This window comes from Periplaneta americana, chromosome 14, assembly GCF_040183065.1.
Source record: "Periplaneta americana isolate PAMFEO1 chromosome 14, P.americana_PAMFEO1_priV1, whole genome shotgun sequence".
Classification (NCBI taxonomy): Eukaryota; Metazoa; Arthropoda; class Insecta; order Blattodea; family Blattidae; genus Periplaneta; species Periplaneta americana.
The window spans coordinates 80,228,698-80,252,163 of NC_091130.1; the positions used below are offsets into that span (position 1 = coordinate 80,228,698).

The 23,466-nt window shown below is 36.2% G+C and overlaps 1 protein-coding gene across 1 annotated transcript in view; it reads right to left on the reverse strand.

The window, feature by feature from the left end:
* LOC138713498 (uncharacterized) overlaps positions 1-17,138 on the reverse strand; it is a 35,645-nt gene extending 18,507 nt beyond the window's left edge. The window contains exon 1 of the mRNA XM_069845666.1: positions 16,736-17,138. Coding sequence (XP_069701767.1) covers positions 16,736-17,074 — 339 coding nt within the window. The 5' untranslated portion in view covers positions 17,075-17,138. The remainder of the gene's footprint in view (positions 1-16,735) is intronic.
* Positions 17,139-23,466: the final 6,328 nt, after the last annotated feature.

The following is a 23,466-nucleotide window of genomic DNA, read 5'->3' on the forward strand; positions in this document are numbered from 1 at the left end:
CGGAGCGGGAGAGTCGTGTTTACCCAGGTGTTTACCGCTCGCCGAAACGGTGGGGAAGATACGTCAGAATGGCACAGACTTGCTATGGGCAGAGGAGAGGGAAACGACCACTCAGCTATCTAGTGGAGTGCAGTGTGTATTCTCAGTAACTGTTCCACGTTGCTTACTACTGCTATAATACAAGTATGGAGGAATCTAAAAGACGGAAAAGTGATCATCAAGCAAATTCTTTCAATGCTGCGTGGGAAAATGCTTATTTTTTCATAGCTGCTGGAGTAAATACTCAGTGCCTTATCTGCCACAACATTTTGAAAGGTAGAAAGAAACATAACATAATGCGTCATTACGAGTCCAGACATAAAGATACTTACGACTGTTTTGTTGCTGAAAATCGCAGTGAAAAGGTTCAGGAGTTGAAAGCTGCATTATTACCCGAGGTAGGTACAGTTGGCATTTATTTTTTATGAATTTGAAATACATTGTCTTATCAGAGGTACTTTCTTAATTACTTCTATGCCCGAGGTCGCGGGTTCGATTCCGGGCCAGGTCGATTACATTTAAGTGTGCTTAAATGCGATAGGCTCATACCAGTACATTTACTAGCATGTAAAAGAACTCCTGTGGGACAAAATTCCGGCACACGGGCGAAGCTGATATAACCTCGGCAGTTGCGAGCGTCGTTAAATAAAACATAACATTTAACATTTTACGTTTTACAGCTCGAACTTATTGATCTTCATTGTGACCTAAAGGCTAAAGATTGTTTGAATAATACTACTAGCCTGGTTGAGTTTTACAAAACTAAACATTAGCAATAATATTCACGATTACACAGGCTGGCTGTGAAAATGACTGCTATGTTTGGCTCAACATTTATATTTGTGACCAACTGTTTTCTGTATCAACTTTAATAAAGACAGGTATCGAACATCTGTAACTGATGTTTCATTATGAACAGTAGGCTACTGTTCCTTTCAGCTGCCAACAGCATAAAACCTCGTTTTCATGTACTGATAAATAAAAATATAACAAAATGATATTGTACGTTTAAGTAGCTATAGAATTTCTATTATTTCTGTAAAATAAATATTTCTTTATTAATTAATAATAGTCCAAGATACTTTTGCAAAGACTGAACGGGAATTCATTCCATGAACACTCGTAATGGTATTTCCTTTGTGTACAGTTGTCAAATTACACGTTGTTGAACCACGTTACCTGATATCTAGGTATAATTGAAGTATCCTGTGTGTTATTCGATAGCGTAATGGTAGCGTTCCGGCCTCTTATTCCTGAGGTCCTGCGTTCGACTACAACCTCGTACTTTTTATGTTCTTTTTTGTTCTGTTTTTGAGAGAGAGAAACTATACATAATGGCTCCTTTCTTACGATTATTTTAGTAGGGCCTAATTAACATCAGGCCCATTAATATATTATGCCATGACTTTATCATTATGATATTGTGGCTGCAAATGGAAAGAAAAAAGATTTTATTCTTAATAAAAATATCTTTCGTGGCATAAACAAAACAAGTTTACTGGCGTCGGCCTTAAAACATTCAAACAATTAAGTGTTCAAAAGACAAACAAAAAGCCACAATTCAATATTTAGTCTATCTTCCTCTTATCTCGATCATCTTGCAGTCGAGTGGGCATGGACTCTACTAGTCTTTGCAAATAGCGACTGTTCTTAGACACGATATTTCAGGCATTCTGAACATACATACATAAGTGTTCTGCCCATGGGCAGGTCTTTCATTGCAAACCCAGCAATCTCCAATCTTTCCTATTTTCTGCCTTCCTCTTAGTCTCCGCATATGATCCACATATCCTAAAGTCGTCTATTATTCTTTTCAACCAGAGACCCAACCAATTCCTTTTTCTCTTTCTAATCAGTTTCAGCATCATGCTTTCTTCACTCACTTTTTCAAACACAATTTTATTTCTTATTCTGTCTGTCCACTTCACACGCACCGTTCTTCTCCACATCCACATTTCAAATGCTTCAATTCGTTTCTCTTCATTTCGTCGTAATGTCCATGTTCCTTCCCCATACAATGCCACACTCCACACAAAGCACTTCACTAGTCTCTTCCTTAGTTCTTTTTCCAGAGGTCCGCAGAAGATCCTTCTTCTTCTATTAAAAGCTTCCTTTGTTCATGTTTGCAGTTTTTCTTGGGAAGGATAGGTCTAAATGCGGTAACATCCCGTTGCTTTCCGCACACCATTATCTCTTTCGCATCTTATTAGATTCCAGGGGGCCCAAGCGTGGAGATGAAGAGAGTGGATTTGACTAATTGGGCCCTCCGGACTTCACCGAAAGTCACGGCAAGGGTTAAATATTAGTTCTATCAGGATGTTTGACCCGATCAGTGACCGGGAAATCCCAATTGGCCTTTGCCCCCCGCATCCTGGACTAGCTTCTACGAATCATCAGAAAATCTTAGAGTGTGATTAGGCCAATTTTTCCGAAAATGTTTCCACACTTTTGCCCTCGTAGCTCAGCGGACGAACGTCGGAATTTAGATGTCAACGTTTCAGGTTCAATTCCTCGTTACTCCTTTTCATTTTATTGTGGTTCAAGATAGTATAATGTAATAATACAAAAAGAAAAACTAATACCAGTATTATGCAGCTGAATTTTTCCAAACCTAATATTAAATTTATGTTATTTATATCGCTAAAGAACGCTTACAATATAAATAACTTGAATATTATTTATACAGTATCACGAAAGAACGATAACACAATATAAATGATAAATATCGGTTTGTTTAATTAATATAAGATATTATATAATACGTATTTAATTATCGAAATAAAATAACCTATTTTACAAAGAAAGATGATTATTTGTGTTATAATAATTACTTGCATAAAATACAGATTATTCATATTGCGAAAGAACAATAACAATATAAATAACTAGAATATTATTATGCTAATGAAGGAAAACAGAATATAAATGAACTGGAATATTATTTATATCGCTAAAGAACGATAACAGAATATAAAAAAAACGTGAATATTATTCATATCGGAATTTCACAGATTTATTACAGATGTATTTAAGAAATTGTAGAAGAATAGTAATTAGTAACAGTGTCCTATTTATTCTTCCTGGAGCCAAATTTATAACTTTTAAAAGTGTGATTACTATGTTGAAGTGTATGTGTTGTAACGGATGCTTGATTTGTTATGTATGTGAGTCAGTTATGGGATGCTTGATGTCGTCGCAATGTCGTAATTATAGTTTCATTGTGTTTGTGTGACTATTGTGTATTAATTTATGATGTATGGTACGGAAAGCTGCATATTTGTGTTATAGAAGTGTTACGTATGTGTTTTGTTAATGTTTTTGTATGTTTCAAATTATACCTGATATTTGTTTTGCAATCGCAATGCCTAATTTACGGATTGTTTATGTTTTGTTTACATCGCGTAAGCTAATTTAATTTTCTTTTCCATTTCTCTTTATGCTTATCTTTTTTGTGTATAAAACTATAGCCCTAACATACATATGTAAAATAGGGCTAACCCCCATTGGAGATAAAATAATAATTATTATTCATATCGTTATAAAACGATAACAGAATACAAATGATGACTTGAATTTTATTCATATCTCTAAAGAACGATAACAAAATATAAATAACTTGATATCCATAAAGAACAATAACTGAATATAAATGATAATTTGAATATCATTTACATCGCTAAAGAACGATTAAAAAATAAAATGAAAACTTGAAGAAGGCCCGAACCCACAGCCTGTGAATCATTAAACAAGCACTCTACCGCTAGTCTATGAGGCGCAGACATGGAACACTTTCATAGTTCCGGAACAAGCACATGCATCGTGTAACATCGCCGCGACCCGAAGTGGACTTTGAAAATATTCGCTGTTCACGAGTGCGGCCACTTTTTTTTTTTTTTTTTTTTTTACAACTGTACATTTTGTACCAGATCACCCCGTCTTCCAGTCCACCCTTATACAGAGCGCAGCTAATTCTGCATTCCGCTCATGACCTGTGAGCCAGCTCGGAGAGCGCAACCTTGTGCAGGCCTGTTGTACACCAATAGAAATCATTAACTGAAATGGTGTATCAAAAAGTCTACTCTCCCGTTAATTGAGCCTAAATGTCATACAAGTGCAACTCTTAAACATGGTGCTAGTTTCGGCCCAAGACTTTATAATAAAATTACAAACCATTTTCCAAATTTGAAATATTTTAAAATTGAACTTTTAAAACAGAAATTTGTAAAATTATTTATGATATATATATATAATATTAATTAATGTGTGTATTTTTACCCTTTATTTCTGTTTACTACATTCATGTTTTTATTGAATATAACTGGGTTCTGTCTGATTGTCAATTTATATTAAATGTGCTTTTTTTTGCTCTTGTGTGTTATTTATTGGTTTGAATGAAGTTACTTACAGTATTTAGTAAACTCTCCTTATAAATTTTATGTTATATTATTGGCTAAGACAACACCGTACACGAGCCTGGCTAGAAACATTTTTGTTTTATAATTTTAATTTGTACTCACTAGCTAGCTAGTTAAATAAATTAATTAAAAAATTATTTGCTGCTCAATTGCAGTGCGTTCGATTTATTATCATAGGAGCTACGACATGATAATGTTTAACGGTGCGGCAAATAGATTCCTCGTCTGGTAGCTCGGCAACGAAAGAACAAAAATGACAGACGATACTACCTACGTAGACTTTATAGAGCCTTCACTTCCTAAGGCCTAAGCAAGAGGAGGAGTCGCGCCGGAAATAATAGCGACGCGACTATAGGTAGCATAAACACAGCAGCGCAGCGCACACAGTGCGAAAAGAACATGAACTCTCTCAGCTGGTGAGCAGTTCAGCACAGTCAATATATACAGTCACGAAGCTCAATACTTACTAAATATGCAAACATAGACAGTTGAAATACGCATCCATAGATAGTTGCTAACCACCAGGATCGCTACTATCGCCTCATCACAGACCCTTTCCCCAGCAGACGATAAAATGTATTGTACTTTCCTTATCGTATTCTTTTGAAAAAATTAACACTTTCCTTCCACTATTGAAATATGAAATACATAAGGTTTATATATTATTTTCATAAAGTATGTATTATATCTTATAAACTCACCTTCCTGGATCTTTCGGAAGAAGGATAACTCTGACCTCTTTTTCTTACATTATTTATAGTACCACAAACGTCTTCTTGTCCCATATTATTATTCAAATTATTGTATTTTAGCCATTTACAGTTATTACAACCGATAACGAACATTTCACAGTTTACACAACTTTTCACAACAAAGCGAAATACGGCACAGTCAATGCCTTTTCGATCTAGACCAGGTCGTAATGTATGTTTGGGTTTTCTATTTCAGTGTATGGAGTTCAATGAAATACTGTATTATAACTTTAATTGCGTATCCTTGCTAAGTTTTATTTAGTGTAATGTATCCATAAGTTCCGTTTACTTCTTGTTGCGTAATATGTTGCAAAACTAATTACGAAACTGTGTTATTTTAATGGGAAGAGAATTTTACATGTTAACATAATCTGTTCGCATCAACATTTTAAGTTTAGAATGGAAGCTATTTTGAGGTTCAATAAAAACGAATTTATATTGTGATTTTAATTTAGCACATATACCTTTCTTAATTGTAGACAGAAAATTTACCATACAACTCTATGAAATTAGTTACGATTGTGTTAATGCGTCTCTTAGGTAGTAGATAAATACAATAATTCAGTACTCAATTGTAGTATTAAAATGCAGACAAATAGAATGTGACGGGTGTCATACATGACATTGTTTAATTACAATGTATAATTGCGAATATAGGAATATAAGTTAAATATAGTAAACATAACCTGTAATTTCCATATGACATAACATAGGCCTACATATGTAGTGGCAGGGCATTGGGAGACCACTAAAATTAGACAGAAATGGGCAACTGGTACAGTAAACATAACCTGTAATTTCAACATATCTAAATATTCGTTTCGCAATATTTAATCGAAATAAAGGCAGGTATTACACATACGAACAACGTAATTTTCACACCAAAAATAATATTACACCTTAACTCGCAGGGAATTATGTCTGAAGTGTCTCCTAATCATTGTTTTAAATTTTATTAATGCAATTACACTACATTTTAGAGAAATATACTGTATGTTACTCTTTATGTATTCCATTTAATTTATATGGTTGAAACGCCGGGATAAGCGAGTCACATGGTATGCCTTATGGCCTGTATTGGATCACGATGGCAGTGACACAATCTATTGTTCCTAGTACTCACAGCGCTCCAAGCGGCTAGCAAGTATAGCGAGAAATGCAAAAAATCACCCCAAGCTTCGTGACTGTATATAGTAGACTGTGGTTCAGCCGTCGAACTGTGATCACCGTTTAAAGAGCTGTTTAATCACAGGTGTGATCGTGATTTTTCGATCACCGTGATAAAATCACAGGTCAGTGATTTTTTGCTCATCACTAATAGATACGGTAAGCATGTAGTTATAGCATTTTTAACACACAGTTTGCATACTGTATTAATAACTTATACTGCGCTATTATTGTTATTATCTGTGCATTTCGAACTGGCGGCTCACTGGACTGCATTTGCCACGTGTGCTTACCCCAATACTGGACCATTCTCAACTAAATTCGGCCGGGACAGCCGGAATTATTAGTGGGTTCAGTTCACAGTTTTCAGTACAGTGACTTTTGCGTGGTTTCTACTTTTGTATGTGACCTTGATCCGCCAGTTCGAAATGCACAGATAATAGTGGTGGGTCAATAAATAAAATGGTTGAACCCGAATTCAAATATAAAAACGGATGAAAAAGATATGATTGGTTGTATTACTCAGGGTGGTACATTTTGTAAACTATATGCATTCAAAATTTCCCTGTAAGCTCTTCATTAAACAGTGGGGTATTCATAACACTGTCCTTCAAAAACTTTAGAAAAGCTACTGAATGACGCATTCGCCTAATTTATTCTTTGAGTAAATTATTACTTGTATAAAATTTAGGCGTTTATGCGAAAAGAACACTTAACAATGAGTTTCTGTAAATTTTACACAGAAGAATAGTTCATATTAACCATGTTTTACATAACAACATTAAATTAATGCCTACTAGTACAGTCCGCCGAGTTAGCTCTGTGGTAGCGTGCCTCCCTTCAGACTAACCGGCACGGGTTCGATTCCGGTGGAGTCAGAAATTTTTTTTTACAATTTCTACCTCGGACCAGGAGAGATGGCGGTGCACAACTTCTAATCACTAAATTGTGCACCAATATGGCTGGGTTACATCCCAAATCTCTCCGCAGTGCATATGAAGTGGTGATTCGTCCGTCGGATGGGGACAAACCTGGCGCCCCCCCTTGGTGCTATTCGACAGGAGTAGGCTACGTGCCGGCACCGGGTTTCCCCTTCTCCCTTTCTCACCCATTACTTACACGAACACTTAACATACACTCACCCTAGTACACGACATAACTCTTCACAGATACACATAATGCATAACGTGGCCCGCCGAAGTGGTGCGCAATTTCAAAATGGGTCACAGTCCTACGGAACTCCAATCAAGCAAAATAAAGTGTCTAGACACACACACACACATTTAGTAGTACTATTTAAAAGAATTAGGAAGAGAATGATAACTCTATTTCTTTAATAATTTACCGCATTTTTCTATGTTTAATTTTATACATATTGCCTCTTTTACAATCAGAATTATTGCTTATTTTATTGTTGGTTTCACTTCCCCCCCCCGGAGGAAAAGATCTGAATTCAACACTGAGTGTGCTCTATTCAAATTCATGCAGTCCCCTTCTTCTTCTACCTTTTAGGAAAATAATCATGAACTGCCATTAGCTGCATTGTATTGTATAATAACGAAATATTCTCATTTAATACTAATAAAGCATGTTCTACTGTAGGCCTACATGATCTATGCAAACTTACAGTATATACATACTCAGAGGCGAATCTAGCTATTATCGCCGCGCTCTCATGGTTAACATTCGGCAGGTCTTTGAGCGGCCTCGTGCATAAAATTCGGCAGGTCTTAGAAATTTAATTCTATTATCATTTTCAATTTCTTATGTCGCCGCTCCAATCACTCTCCTCAATTTCAATATTGCAACCAATAAGCTGCTTCCATTATTAAATGACACTTACTTGTCTAATCCACGTGGACTAAAACCAAGGTTGCAATGTCTTGTCCTGAGGACGAACATTAAGATATGTGATTATAATTATTATTAAAGAGTTATTATTAAGAGTTAAGAATGTCAACTACTCGTATATGAAATAATAATAATAATAATAATAATAATAATCATCATCATCATTTAACAATATAAGGGCCATTCCATGTCAAATCAACAAAAAAAAAGTGGATTTTTCAACTCGACCACCTCAGATTTTCATTAAATTTGGTGAGATGGTAAAGAACCTTAAGTTAATTAATTATGTAAAATTTTAGCCCTCAATAATGCACGATATCCATACAGCAATTCTGTCAATACGAGAAAAAATGTAAAAATGTCGCATACTATGTCAACAAAAATAATTCATAACTTCTCTTCTAATTGAGGTAGAACCTTAAACTTGGGCTTATTTTAAAGCTAATGGATCATACGTTTCAATAAAAATAGGTTTGCATCAAAGTAATTAATCCTTTATTGAATAGTCACGGGAAACACATTTTAACACTGAATATGTAAAAATGCGGGACATATCTTATTTCGCGAAAAATGTATATTATAGAGGTAAAGAGTATTCTCCCCTTGATGTAAGTTTCATTTTGGAAACGTATCAGGAATATCAGTAAAAAAATATATCTATGTATTGGTTTGTAGCACTTAAACCCGTCTTACACCAACACTGCATGCGCACGAGTTCGTACTTGTCTGATAAGCTGCGTCATCGATCTGTCAGATCGTCATGGGTGGCAGTTTATACAGTATTAAATTTATACAAAACGTGCAATCTGTTTCAAGTGCAGTGTCGTTAATTTTTGTAGTATGTGGTAGTTTTGTGCGATGTAATGGAGTCGCGTTTTAAGTTATAGCCCTATATTTGCTGCAATCCCTTCGAGAAATCAGGGCACTGTAATTAGAGGAAAAATTTAAGAAGTGTTATATCGTGGATGCTTCATGTATTTCCTGATTTAAAACAGGAACAAAAGGTGTGCGCTATGTGTCGCAAAGGAATAAAAATATAATATGATGCTATTACGCAGAACCCTCATAATGACCCTAGTAATGAAGAATACGTCGATCCTACAGCAAATGTAAGTTCATTAAATACAAGTCTTTTTGACCAAGGTATGTTCCTTATTAAACAAGAAAGTCTACAACAAGAGAAATATAAGAGACAGAAATTTGAAAATATTGTAAAAGATAAAGTCTTCGATATTAAAGACGCCGAGGAACCAAGACCTTTCTGATTCTGAAATTTTGTCTCAGTTGCAGGAAAATTTTCAAAATGCAGGTAAAAGTGAGAAAATCACCATTTTAACACTACTGCCTAAAAGCTGGAGCGTAAATTATATAAAAAAGAGTTTCTTTCAGTTTTCGAAAACATAATTCGGAAAGCAAAACTCCTGGAAAAGGGAAAGGGAATTTTGTGTTCACCAAATCCGAAACCTGGAAAACCTTGCTCGCGGCTGTTGCCGGTAAACTTAAAGAATTCTGTTGTTCTGACGAGATAAGCAGAATGATGCCTGGTAAGAAATATTTGTTGTGATTAAAGAATCAGGGAGTAAATCACATGAGCAGAAATTAATTGTATGCAGTGTTTAAAAATTCTAACCCTAACCAAGAAATTGTATTCCAGCTGGAGTTAGTGGAACTATACTGTCTGTGTTTGTGTCCTTATCAGAATGTAAAACTTATGCCGGAAGCAATTTATTAAAGTTTCAGGTCTACGTGGATTTCAAGAAAATTTTTCTTTATACCTTCCAACTTAACATTTCTTGGCTACTATGGTGTGCAATCCTCCTCATATAAATTGCTTGTTCAGGAAATATACAGAATGTCCTGAACCATTCAAAATAAGAGAGGGTTTAGAGAACTGTTTCGTATAAAACTTCAGTGAATCAGTGACCTACAAGCAGTGGACGACGACTGACTGATCAACGCTCGAGACCATAATGAAACCCACAGACAAATTTCTCGACTGCCTCTTGGAGAAACTTGGTGATTTACTGACTCACTTATTTATATCATCTGAACAAAGTAAGTTTCTACGTGATATGAAATCATTTCTACAGCCATGCCAGCTTGTTGTGTTATGCGACATCGCTGAAAACTATTATTTCGTAATCCAAGATGAAATTCAGTCATATCATAGGACTAATGTGCAGACAACCATTCATACTTTCGTAATATATTATAACGAATCGTCATCCGATACAGTCTCTATTAAAAATCTGGTAATAATTTCACACTGCCCGAAATATGACACTACAGCTGTACATCTGTTTAAAAAATATCTAATGGAGTCATTAAAACTAACATCTGTAATTCACCACAAAAATTATGTATTTCTCCGAAGGATTCTCTGCTCAGTATAAAAATAGGAAAAAATTTCCTGAACCTCACATTACATGAAGAAGATTTTGGATTTCCAACAGAATTGCATTATTTTTGCATATCGCATGGCAAAAGAGCATGTGACGTTGTAGGTGGGACACTTAAAAGGTTTGCGGTTTGTGCTAGTTTGCAGAGACCATCCGATAAACAAATAACTACACCTAGGGAATTGTACGACTAGACAACGGATCATCTCCCAAACATTAATACCGTTTATGTGACTGAAAAAAGCTATACTGAAGAGGAAAAAATGCTTGCTCTTCGATTTGCAAAATCCACCGCAGTGCCTGGAACACAAGTTTCATACAGTCCTGCTGTTTAGGATGGGTATTATACTTGCTAAGCAATTTTAAAATGCAGCTGAAACAACGCAGCATCCTGTCTGGAAATGTGATCAAGCTATTTCATCTCAGCAATGAAAGGTAAGCATTTCTTACAGAACTTCAGGTTTAACAAAATCCATGTGACAATAATTTATTTCAAGTAATAATTTTAAAAATTCGAATTATGTAATACATGTTAAATTACATAGCGACATTCAAGAATATGATCAAATATAATTAAATACAACGAATATGTGGGACATAATTATCGCGACTTAGGGGAAGGAAGGGTATTGGCGCTCACCTTAGGAAAACCATTATTTGTTTTCAAAACAATGGTCGATCTTAATACTCCATTCACAAAATGCAGACATGAAATAGTTTTCTTTACATCTGAAATAGTATTACTTAAGAAAATATTATATTTAGGGAACTATTAGGAAAACAATGAAAATGAGTAATGAGCGGTATTGCCCGACACTGTAGGGCAATGGCGCTCAACATAGTAAATAACATTCATGCGTATTTAGGTGCAGTGATCGCATTTATAATTATGTGATCGATCAACTCCACTGCATTCCTTATGTGTCCAGTTTGCACATACAGTACACCGACACCACACTTCACCATCTTCACCGAATTCTCCACACACAGCGCAAGTCTCTTACACTTCTGGAAGAAGTGTGTTTGGATTAATATCATCTAATTCATCATCGTCACACAAATCATCTTCATCCAGTTCATCTTCTGATGTACTTTCGAATAACTTTCTTATGTTTTTTAATGTTCTTTGCCCTGATCTTTGATAAAGGAGCAATGGTTGATTTTGGTTTTTCAGACTTCTTAGTCTTATGTTTGTCAGCTCTGCGCTTCTCTAAGACTTCTAGTTTTTCCTTCATCGGTGATGCTGTAAGTATCTCAGAATGCTGTTTGGTATTGCCGGATCTTCTTTCACTGGTGGTTTTTGAGGGGCCAGGAATAGGTGATATTTGGGTGATTGGTATTGATTTTCTATTTTGATTTGTTTTAATGCAGAAGGATGCGATGGAATTTGAGAGGTCGTCGGCTGTACAGAAGATATTGTGGGTACATTCTTGTGACATATTGCCTTCACACTGGTTGATACTAGTTGCTGACTTGTTCCTTCAATCTGATTTTCGTCGTCAATCAATGAAAGAACTGAATCTTCACCTGGTGGGCTCAAATTCATTGCAGCCATAAAATCTTCATCTGAGTAAACATTTGGGTTCAAGGGCCAAATGCCACTTCTTTTGAATCCATTGGTCGCTTTTTCCATAGAAGAAACTCTACCATATGCTTGATTGAAAAGCTTGCAATGTCGTATGGAGTAATTTTTTGAGCTGCACGAGTCTTCAAGAAAGTTTCGCATTCTTTGTTGAACGATGATTTTAATGGTCCACAGAAGGTGAGGTCAAGGGGCTGCAATCTGTGGGAGATATTGAAATGATGTGGATGCCTTTCTCTTTCCAAAAGGAATATGAAGAAAGTGATGTGTGACTGCTGTGGTTGTCCATTATAAGGAGAACAGGGTTATCGACGGAAGCACTGGTTTCCTTTGCAAAGTGTTGTAACCAGACTGTGAAAAGTTCAGACGTCATCCACCCATTTTTAGAGCACAGTTCTCCTGCAGGTCCATCACACGTAGCTGAGGTGACATTCGTTGGTGCGGGAAGATAAACATCGGGGGAATGTAATGTCCCGCAGCACTAACTGCACAACAGACCGTAATATTCTTACCCCTCTCCCAGCTCGTAATGGCGCCAACTTGTGTCGTCCCTTTAGATGCAATAATGCGCGAAGGAATATGGAGAGTTGAGACCTCCGTCTCGTCTACATTGTAGATCCTCGTGGCTGGAAAGTTGAATTTTGAAAACAGTGATTCAAGATTGCTATAGGCTCGTTGAATTTCATCCTCATTAAATGCCAGAATACAGTTAACGCCTTTTGCTTCAGGTTTCCTTAAGCTCAATTTTGGATGCCGTCTTAGGAAACCATAAAACCAATCTTTTCCAGCTTCCCTTTTGTCTCTGGAAAAATTGTTTTTTATTTCATGTTTTTCTGCATATTCAAAACTATCTTTTTGAGCTCGGAAGCTGTAATATCAAAGTATAATCTAGAAACCGTCAAAACATACTCTTCAGTTTCATTTTCTTGTTCCTCTCTGAAAACACCTAAAGAGGGGGCATAAGACTTTCCCGCTTTTACTCTGTCCTTAAGTGTGCTGAAAGAGATGTTGAATTGCCGAGGTGATTGCCGAATTGATGTTCCTGAAGAAACTGCTCTAAAAGCTGTTTTCATGGTCTCAATTGTCCATGCTGCCTTATTTGTACACCTTTCTCTTTTTTTCGGCATCTGTTAATAGTCTAATTACGAAATTAATTAATAATAGAATGAATAGAGACATCGCACTTCGTTAAAATAGAAAGCATAATAATATTTAACATATTGTATGCTTTAAATAACATTTTATTGCAGTAATATAAGAATATAGGCCTAAATGGACTGTTTTCTGCAAGGAAATAACCTCAGCTGGAGGGTAATACCGCTCACTTGAGCGCCACAACCCTCCATAGCAATATTGAAATTCTTAACATGTAGCGACGAAAGAAGCTTATTACAGATGTTTATAAATATATCAATGTGAAGCTGACTTTATCCCCTACATAAACGTATTCATTGTTAATAATGTTAAAGGATATTTGTTCACATAACTTCAGTTTGAAATATGCGTGTTCTTATAACAAAATACTAACAAAAATATTCTCGTTCACAACAAAGAAATGTGCCTTCCCACGGTAAGCATTCAACTACTATGCACTTAGTACAGTGTCCGCAAAATAGCATCACCTCCTGAGCTCTTCAAAATTTAAACCAAGGAGATATATTAGCATGAGCGCGATTGCCCTCTGAGCGGTACAACCCTCCGTTCCCCTATACGGTTAGCTTACGCTTGCAGTGACATAATAATTTTTATCTTTGTAACCTATGATGATTCCAAGTTGAAACTTATCAGTTCATTATATCACTAATTGAGCCGCACTATATATTTTTTCTTTAAAATAGAACCCCCGCATTTTTAAATATGAATATATGAAAATTGTTTCACCATGTTTTTTTTTAGTGTAATTGAATACATGCAGAAAACAATATAAGCAATAAAAACTATCACATATTAAGAAAGTATCACCCAATTTTTGTAAATTTATCTGGAGACGTTGTTGAGATATATAATTTTAATCGAAGCGGCGTGCTTACAAAAATATGATTTTTCTTCATGTTTGAAACGCCACTGACAGAAAACGAAAAGCACAGGACATATGAAACTCGGCAGTTTTAGTTAGAGCAGCAGGTAAAACAAACCCTCAAAATTTGAAAGAAATCTGAGTCGGTCGGGTTGAGCGCCTTGTTGATTTGATAACCCATAACAAACTAGTGCTTATTCTTATCGAGGAAGTAGACGTGACGCTTAGAGAGAAACCTACAGAGCAACAATCGGTCGGCAAAATTGTGTTTTAAAAGCACACAGCACGTTATTGAATGATGCCCACATGTTAAGCATGAGGCCGCGGCGATAATAATTGGCGCCTCTAGGCAGAGAAAAATATTTCCGCCTCTTATTTCGCCCTATATGCGTCATTCGGATCATTTGAAATAATTGATTCCGGGTTATTATTACTGTTTCTAATATCGGAAACGCCTGACTCAGATAAACCATACACTCCACTATTTTCGGTACCTACTGTTCGCCATATCATTACACTCTGATTTATCTGGAACAAGATGGCTATGTTTTTTTTTTTTTAAATAGGACATGTATTTTTGCACTTTTTCTCACAATTTCCTCTTTTTTACTGCCTTGTCTGTAGCGAGTTTCCGATATTGTGTAGTCAACTGTCCGAAGACAGGTCTGGAACCCACAAGTGACACCATCAAGGCATTATTCATAAGGCAATAAGGCCAGGAGATAATGGGGTAGAGTGACCAGTTCCTTTCCCCTTCCATTACATACATCGCTGACTAGCTACATATTACGTACACTGGTCAGATTTCAGATGCAGTTCTTCCTCTGACACATATCGTCAAGTGAGATGTACTGTCTGATAATAGATGTACTTATCAGCCAGAACCTCAATCAGAGGTGTTTCCTATATTGAGAACCTCTTAGCTTTTTCCGACTGCCACTCATTATAATGAATGTTAAAATATAAATCACCTAGGTACAAAACAACTGCACTCTTTACCGTTTCAAATTAAATTGAACTGCAAGCGTCCGGCTGCTACAATGGCTGGCGGTATTTTCTTTGAATGGGCATTATTGAGTGTTGATACTGGCTGGCTACTCTTATTAGCGTTAGTGGCGTCTCTCATCACAAAGCTTATGATTGCGAGCAACGAGATTTGCCTTCCTAACTTATTGTAATATCACAGTCTAGTATATACAGTCACGAAGCTCAATACGTAGTAAATATGCATCCATAGATAGTTGCTCACCACTAGGATAGCTAGTATCGCCTCATTACAGACAATGCGAAATAATACCGGCACAGTCTATTGTTTCTAGCACTCTCACAACTCAAGCTTCGCGACTGTATTATCGCCGCGCTCTCATGGTTAACATTCGGCAGGTCTTTGAGCAGCCTCGTGCATAACATTCGGCAGGTCTTTGATATTTAATTTATTATTGTTTTCAATTTCTTATGTCGCCGCTCCAATCACTCGCCTCAATTTCAATATTGCAACCAATAAGCTGCTTCCATTTATTAAATGACACCTACTTGTCTAATCCACGTGGACTAAAACCGAGGTTGCAATGTCTTGTGATGAGGACGAACATTAAGGTATGTAATTAAAATTATTATTAAGAGTTAAGAATTTCAACGTACTCGTATATGAAATAATAATATTATAATTATAATAATAGCCACATAACAATATAACAAACTAGTGCTTATTCTCATCGAGGAAGTAGACGTGACAACGTGACGCTTATAGTGAAACCTACAGAGCAACAATCGGTCGGCAAAATTATGTTTTAAAAGCACACCGCACGTTATTGTATGTTGCCGACATGTTAAGCATGAGGCCGCGGCGATAATATATAGTAGACCAGGAAGTTCTTTAATGTTATCACGTGAGACTCTCACGGTAAGAGGGCATAACATTGAAAAAAAGTTCTATGATCGCATTGTGACACTATTATTGAAAAACTGACCTTTTTCCGTTGGCAGACCGTTGATTAAATTTGAACTGATTGTTGCCAATGTTATTCATATCCTTTCCACTCTTTTAAAGAGTTATGAATAAAATGTTAAAAAATAAATAATAAAATAAAAATAACAGTACAGCTTAAAGCTTAAAAGCTGCCCCCTCAAATCTGCTGCCCTAGGCAGCTGCCTAGTCTGCATAGAGCTAAATACGCCCCTGTATATACTGTAGTATTTATTTAGTAAGTCGGACGCATTGACTTGTGGTAAGAGTACAGCGTACTTTAACGTATAAACAGTGAACAGAACGAGTAGTGGAAGGAACTTTTAAGCACGTCTCACACTCGTTACTTATTTCTGCGCTCAGTCGGCAGTGACAACAATAATTAATAACGAAATATAAAATAATATGCAAACTGACATTTTAACTCCCGCAAACAACATGAATGTAACAGAACCCATAAACGCTTTTATGTCTAGCCTAGTTATGATTATCTGTACGGGGATAGTTTTCCCAACGGCTACAGCATTTGTCACTGGTGAGAGCTTACCTGGAAATAGTCGTCAATTTGCACCTTGTCTCGCAGGAATTCATCAGCAAGGCCGAACCAGAATAGTGAAGGCACGTGGATAGAACCGCCATTTCTTTCACTGTTGCGTATCTTGCCGAGTTCCTTGCAGTATTGAGAGCGAAGGTTTTTAATCTTGATCTTACATTCCTGCTCACCGAAGCCTTCTAGATTCATTTCCTGAACAATTCTCCTTACAGCAAAGATCCTCGTAGTCCTGTCCTTATAATGCACGTGATTTGTTTCCCACAGACAAACTTCTCGTTTGTAGAGCTGCAGGAACTTTAACACCATATCGTCACTGAGTCGGGGAGGCGACATCTTGGATTGTCGCACGCGGAGCTGTGCCGTCGACTGTTAGCAGGCAGCAAGCTAGCTAGCGTGCTCGCAGCTGCAAGCAGGTGGCCTTGGCTGCTGCCGCCGCACGATACGAGACAGAATCGATCCTAGCGCAAATTGGCAACAGCGCACCGCATCGCATACCTTAGTAACAGGTCACTCACTGCTTACATTGATACCGGTATTAGATTAGACCTACTGAATGTAGTCAAGTCCTACAGTCATCAGGGCTGTATGTAACATTTTTGCCGTCTCGGCCCATTTAATAAATGCTGCCCCGTCAACGATCTACGAAAATGTAATCGAAGCGAAGACAAAGATTTCAATAAATCAATAAATGAGAGTAGAAAGAAAGAGGAAATGATACACAAAAGAAAATTAAGTGTAACTTCAAATGTTAATAACGTACAGTCGCTAACAAAAGTTTGTCATCTGTATTAGTTTAATATACTATGCGTAGGGTTACCACGAGAAAAAATTCTATAGGAGAACAAAGAATCTAAAATAAGAGGACATTGCTGAAAAAGGAGGACTTTTTAAAAAGTGGTATGAACAAAATTAAAGATAAAAACTCAACTTAGTTGGTTTTCTTACTAGTTGCTGGATCAGTATTACATCTGTACCCTACTTATCGGTGGAGTCCACTTTGTGCACAAGAACCTGAAGAGACAAACTTCTATCTTGTACCAAATAACTATGGATCTATTCATAGAACATGTCGTTGAAATTATATTTCATCATGATGATACCTCTGACTGTCTCCGTTAGAATGCGATTTCGTTCTTTGGATTGCCCCGTTCTTTTGTCCATTAAGCAGATATTAGGGAAAATACTCTCTCAGCACTTTCATTGTGACTTGGGATAGAGAAATAGAATTGACATAGACCTACTTTTAAGAGGTCTGAGAAAGTTTCAGTGCTCGCAGAACTATTGGAATTGAAGTATTTACACCATTGTTTATCTAAACTTAAATCTTTGACCAAATTAATTTGATTGGCATATCTTTGTACATTGAAGAATAAAATTGATAAAATAGCTTAGAATCATGAATAGTGACATTTTAAAGTGTAAGAATTCAATGCATGTCAATAGGTCATGATATTTTATGTGCTCCAGCTTCAACCATTGAAAGCAGTTAAATTCTTTCGTAGGTTTTCACCATTTGTTTATATATTCTATGCATAATATCGCAAATTATTCAATATTCATATTAATTCTAGTTGAAATGCGAAATGTCGGACATTTCAGTTTCTTTTAAATGCCTGCCGGACAGGATAAAATTATTAAAAAATAGGACATGTCCTCCTTTTGCCGGACGGATGGTAACCCTAACTACGCGCCCAAGTTAAATCTGCGTCCGGAAAGAATGTGAATCACTGTTCTCTCTCCCTCTGGCCTTTGTGACCTATGAGTAAATACTAAGCCGATAAAGAGGTGTCTACTGTTCGTGCCAGCGTGGTGTGTGAGATAGTGGTGAATACACTTCTAGTGAGGTACAGGAGTCAGTGGGTGAAGTCTTTAAAGAGTTTGTTGAGAACTGCAGAAAAGATTTCAGTACCACAAAGATCTCTTCAAGAAGTCTGGCAAGAGAGTCTGTTGTGAAGAAGTATCAAAGTACTTAGAGGAAACGAAAAAGAAGAAGAGAGAATAAAAAAAAACTTCAAAAAAAGAGAAAAACACAGACAAGAAAATCAAGAAAAGCTCGCATTCAAGAAATACCTACTTCAGAATCTGAAGCTGAAGATGATTTAATTTTTGACGATTCAACTGATACACTTTCTGAAGACGATCTTGATGGTGAATTGTCATTTGAAGAGCCATGTAGTAGCAGAAAAAAATCGAAGAGCAGATAAAGATGTACAAAATGGAACTTTGTTTGCCGTGAATTAATTTGTCATTGTTAATTATTACGAAGGAACGCTTTCCCTAGGAATAGTCACAAGTATGTACTAATCCAAAGAACCAGCAAGTGAAAGTGTCATGTATGCATCGGGGTCTAAAGGGATCATGGAAGTGGCCTAAAGAAAAAGACGAATTACTTTATGTTGTTGAATGTGTGATTAAGACAGTTAACAAGGTTGTGTTAGGAAGGTAAAAGGAGGCGTTTATTGCATTGAAAATGATGTTCTTGCAAAGCACTGGTTAGGTTAGAAATTGTTCTCAATTAACTTATGTTTGCTTTTATTATGGATATATTAATTTGACTGAGTTTTATTTCTTAAATGTGTAATAAGATTGGATTATTCTGCACTAATTTTTATAAAATATTTATTAATCGTGTCTATGTATAAGAATGTGAAAAAATGTAAACAAAAAGTCAGGATGTAAAGTAGAGAGTTATAAATTGTAACAAGTTGGTATGAATTCGCCTTATCGTGTAAAAACCTTTATATTGTGGAGAAATCTGTTAAAAATAAATACTGGTACAAAGTCACCCGGCGGGTAAGAATGTACCACAATTAATATATTCATAACACAAAAAATAATAAAAAACATATTTAACTCTAATGTAATTTAGAGAAACCATGATGGTTACTTAATAATTTGTGAAGTTAGTTCTATCCAAAAAATATAGCTTGACAATAAATTAAAAAATATATAATTATTGGTACAGAGTCACCTGCATTGACTGTACATAAAAAAAGAACCCAAGCATTTGGTAATGCATTGGCACCATATTTCAGTATACTTTTCCGTTGAGTTATTTTAACATTTTTTGAGAGGAGCCAGGAATCTTTAAACTATGTTGTTAAAGTTTTAGTGTTAAAAATAAAAAATAATTTTTAAGACCAATTCCTCAATTACTATGATTCTTGTACCTAAATGTATGTCTTTCAGCATTATCTTTAATAAAATACATTACGAATTAATAACATGAAAGTTAAACATACCATTGCAAGAAAGATGTGTATGTGTGTATCTAATGCCTACCCACTTCACTTGTGTGATTCGGGTTCCGCATTTCGGCGAGCCACGCGGTACATGATGTGTGTCTGTGCAGAGTTATTTCATGTACCAGGGCAGACCATTCCAACACAGCGTTTGAGGGCTATGGCGCCCGGACGTTGCCCTGTGCCTGCCCTGGACGGACCCCCACTCCTCTCTACCGCTGCGGCTATGGTGGTGTACGAATGCATGCGATCATCAACTCTACTCGTCTGTTCTATTATATGCTCCAGGCATTGCTGGGTTATACGTTCCATCAGTCATTCATTCATCCATGTGGTGTACTATCGTTTGTGCTTAACTGCTTTGAATAAGAATGAAGAAAAGTGCGTCGATAGTCGGTTCAGGATTTAACCGCTCTTGGAAGGGCTTGTATCTTGTCTAATCTCACAACAATGTTCAATGTTTAATATACCATATCAATGTACAGACAAAAACGTACAACATAAGCGTCACTTAGAGTTAAACATTCTGATACCCACGCTCATATTATCGACGAAGAGACAAAGACATTAATAACGAAACTAAAGGTCAAAGTGCGACCTTCTTACGACGAGATCATTTCAACGAATTAAGTATTCTAAGGGCAATATGATTAAATTAATGGTTAAGTTATAGTAAGTTTATTTTGAACAATTGTCAACAATGTATGGGAATTATTATAAAAACGTTTGTTAAACTGTTAAAGGATTTCCTGTCCGTTTAACGTGTATGTATTTTTTGTATAGTGACTAAGTCATTAAAAATTAATTTTTCCTTTCTGTCGCAGCACATTGAGCCAAGTTCCGAAAGAGCTGTCCATGCAAGCTATATTGTTGTCCTAAATATCGCCAAAAGTAGTTGGCCGTTTACAGAAGGAATGTTTGTAAAGGAGTGCATGATTTCAACTTCAGAGATTTTCCTGATGACGTTATTTGAGTAAATTAGTCTCTCTCCAGAAACAATCTGTCGCCGCGTGTAGGAACTTTGTGAACATTTTTATGACGCCCTTTTATGTAAATGTTGAGCAGGCTCCAGTCAAATTCCAAAGAGAATTGATAAGGCTTCAGTGTCACACAATTTTGAAAGATATATATTACAATATTCCAGGCGGCCTCGTTGCGTTTTATAAGAACTTGGAACAAAAAAGAGTTTCCGTTTATTCACGCATTGACATGCAAGTTAATTGTTATATTTGCCTGTATATACCTTTGCGAACACATATTCTCAGTTATGAACCTGAATAAGAGTAAAACTAGATCATGTTTGTTCGATGTTGCGTTGGAAGCAGTGTTACGCATTCATTCTACTCAAACAATATTCCCTGATATAGTTGAAAGGGAAAGAAATCGAAGAAATGTCATTACTGTCTTCCTAACTACAGAAGAAAGGACAATTTTATTTTATTGTATTATTTTGTAATGGCCAATTGTTGTCATTCTTGAATTCTTCCTATGTGTCATAAAATATGCTATCCATATATGAACCTCACTGGCTCACTCTACCCCTTGCACGCGTGCAACCCTCTCAGCGATCGGTATTCCGTCTCTTTCTCACTCACTCGCTGTCTCTCTTCGGGACTTGGCACGGCTGCAACGAACCCAGGGCAGCCACGGGGCACATGTGTTTATTGCAAAAAAAAACATCCCACTAGCACAGGCGGTCTTAAAGTTTTGTTAGGGGCTGTAGTACAGTACCTCCAGCGATCACCGTCCTGCTTTTGCTTGATCTGAAATTTTCCAATTTTTTTTTTCATCCCACGACTAATGAAATAGTCTGTAGTTGCCCGGTTTATTGCCCAGAACGCTGAGGATCACCACAAATTTTACATGTTTCATTTCCACACTCATCGATGTTATTAGTTTCGTTAAGACATTGATCAATATTGACATTAATTTCACTTCCACTGTCGTAATTACAGTACGTAGTTGTAACAGAAGTCGTATCACACAACACTGAAGATATAGTCGCATCGGTTTCTTGGGGGAAAAAAAAAGTCTTTTTGTCTTAAATTTTCTAAGTACTTCAGTTTCTTTCCTAATTCATGTTATCATTGTTTTCTATAAAGAGCCTCACTGAATCGTTTTCGCATCCTAACTAAATAATTCTTATTAACTTAAGACCCTTACAATCTAGCAATCACAGGCTTTAAACCCAAAACCCACCATAACTCGTGTGCAGTGTTGCCAGATAAAAAAAATATTTTTCACCTACTTTTGAACAAAAAATTTACCAGATTTCTACCACTTTCTAATTTTTTTTTCATATGCACTTCATCTGTATGTATCTAACAAGAAATAAATGAGGAAATAGACACTAACATACTACATTTTTATCAATTAAATGTATGAATTTACACATTAAAACATTACAGCAATCACATTAATTAAACATGTAACTCTGTTTGCTATCTTACATACATACAGTGTAATTTAAACTTATATGTCCTGTTATTGTGGTTTTTAAGTGACTGAGAAGAAATTGGATAATTATAGCAAAACCTCTGATCTTCATTAACAAGTCCTTTTGCGTGGAGGATACCTGACAATATTTCAATGTTGTGCCTGAAAATATAGCATAAAAGCTCCATAATGTTCTAGGACCTTTTTCACTGCTGGTAGCAAAGACGGGTTTTATGCCTAAGAAAATTTGAAACTCTGTAAATTCGGCCTGTCTTTCAGTGGCGGCTCGTAACCTTAAAAATTGGTGAAGCTCTTTTATTAAGGAACATGATGTACGACTTACCTATTTTTTTGTAGATCAAGTTGATTCGTCTGTCTCTACGGATGGAGAATTGTCACTGATGTCATGAAATGGTTACTTCTCAATCAGATCATGTAGCAAGTCCTTGTGAATGGAGATGCACGCCAATGATGTTAATCTCTCTTGTGCCATTGAATTGCGAAGATTTGTCTTTATGCAGTTGAGTGCAAAAAAACTTCGCTCCACTGAAACGCTTGTTGACGGTAATGTCACAATAAGGGAAAAGAGCCTATAGGTTTCTTCAATACGTCTTTGTTTTATCTTACAAGTTTTAGTGCTTGCATCAGAGGAAATGTTCTGGTACTCATGATCTGCATTGAGAAGCTCTAGTTCTGTTTCCAAACGACTTACTTTGAACAAATTTAGGAAAGTCTTTTGTAGAGTGGCAGGAGCATTAGAAGGAAAAATATTTGAATACTGAAAAAATTTTGAAGTATTGGCAAAAGAGCAAAACTGAAGCTGTTCAATGTCTTGATATGTAGTGTTAACTTGCATGAAAATGACGTCAAGAATTTCAAAAATAATTGTTTGTACTTTTGAAAAAGTTCACATTCTGACAGCTTAACATATTTCCGCCCTGAAAATTCACCCCTTTATTTAGCCTTTTCAAAAGAACTGACAAAAACTTCATCTGTTTTCACAAAATCCATCCGAGGTCCATGCGATTTTTTTTATTCCAACTAACA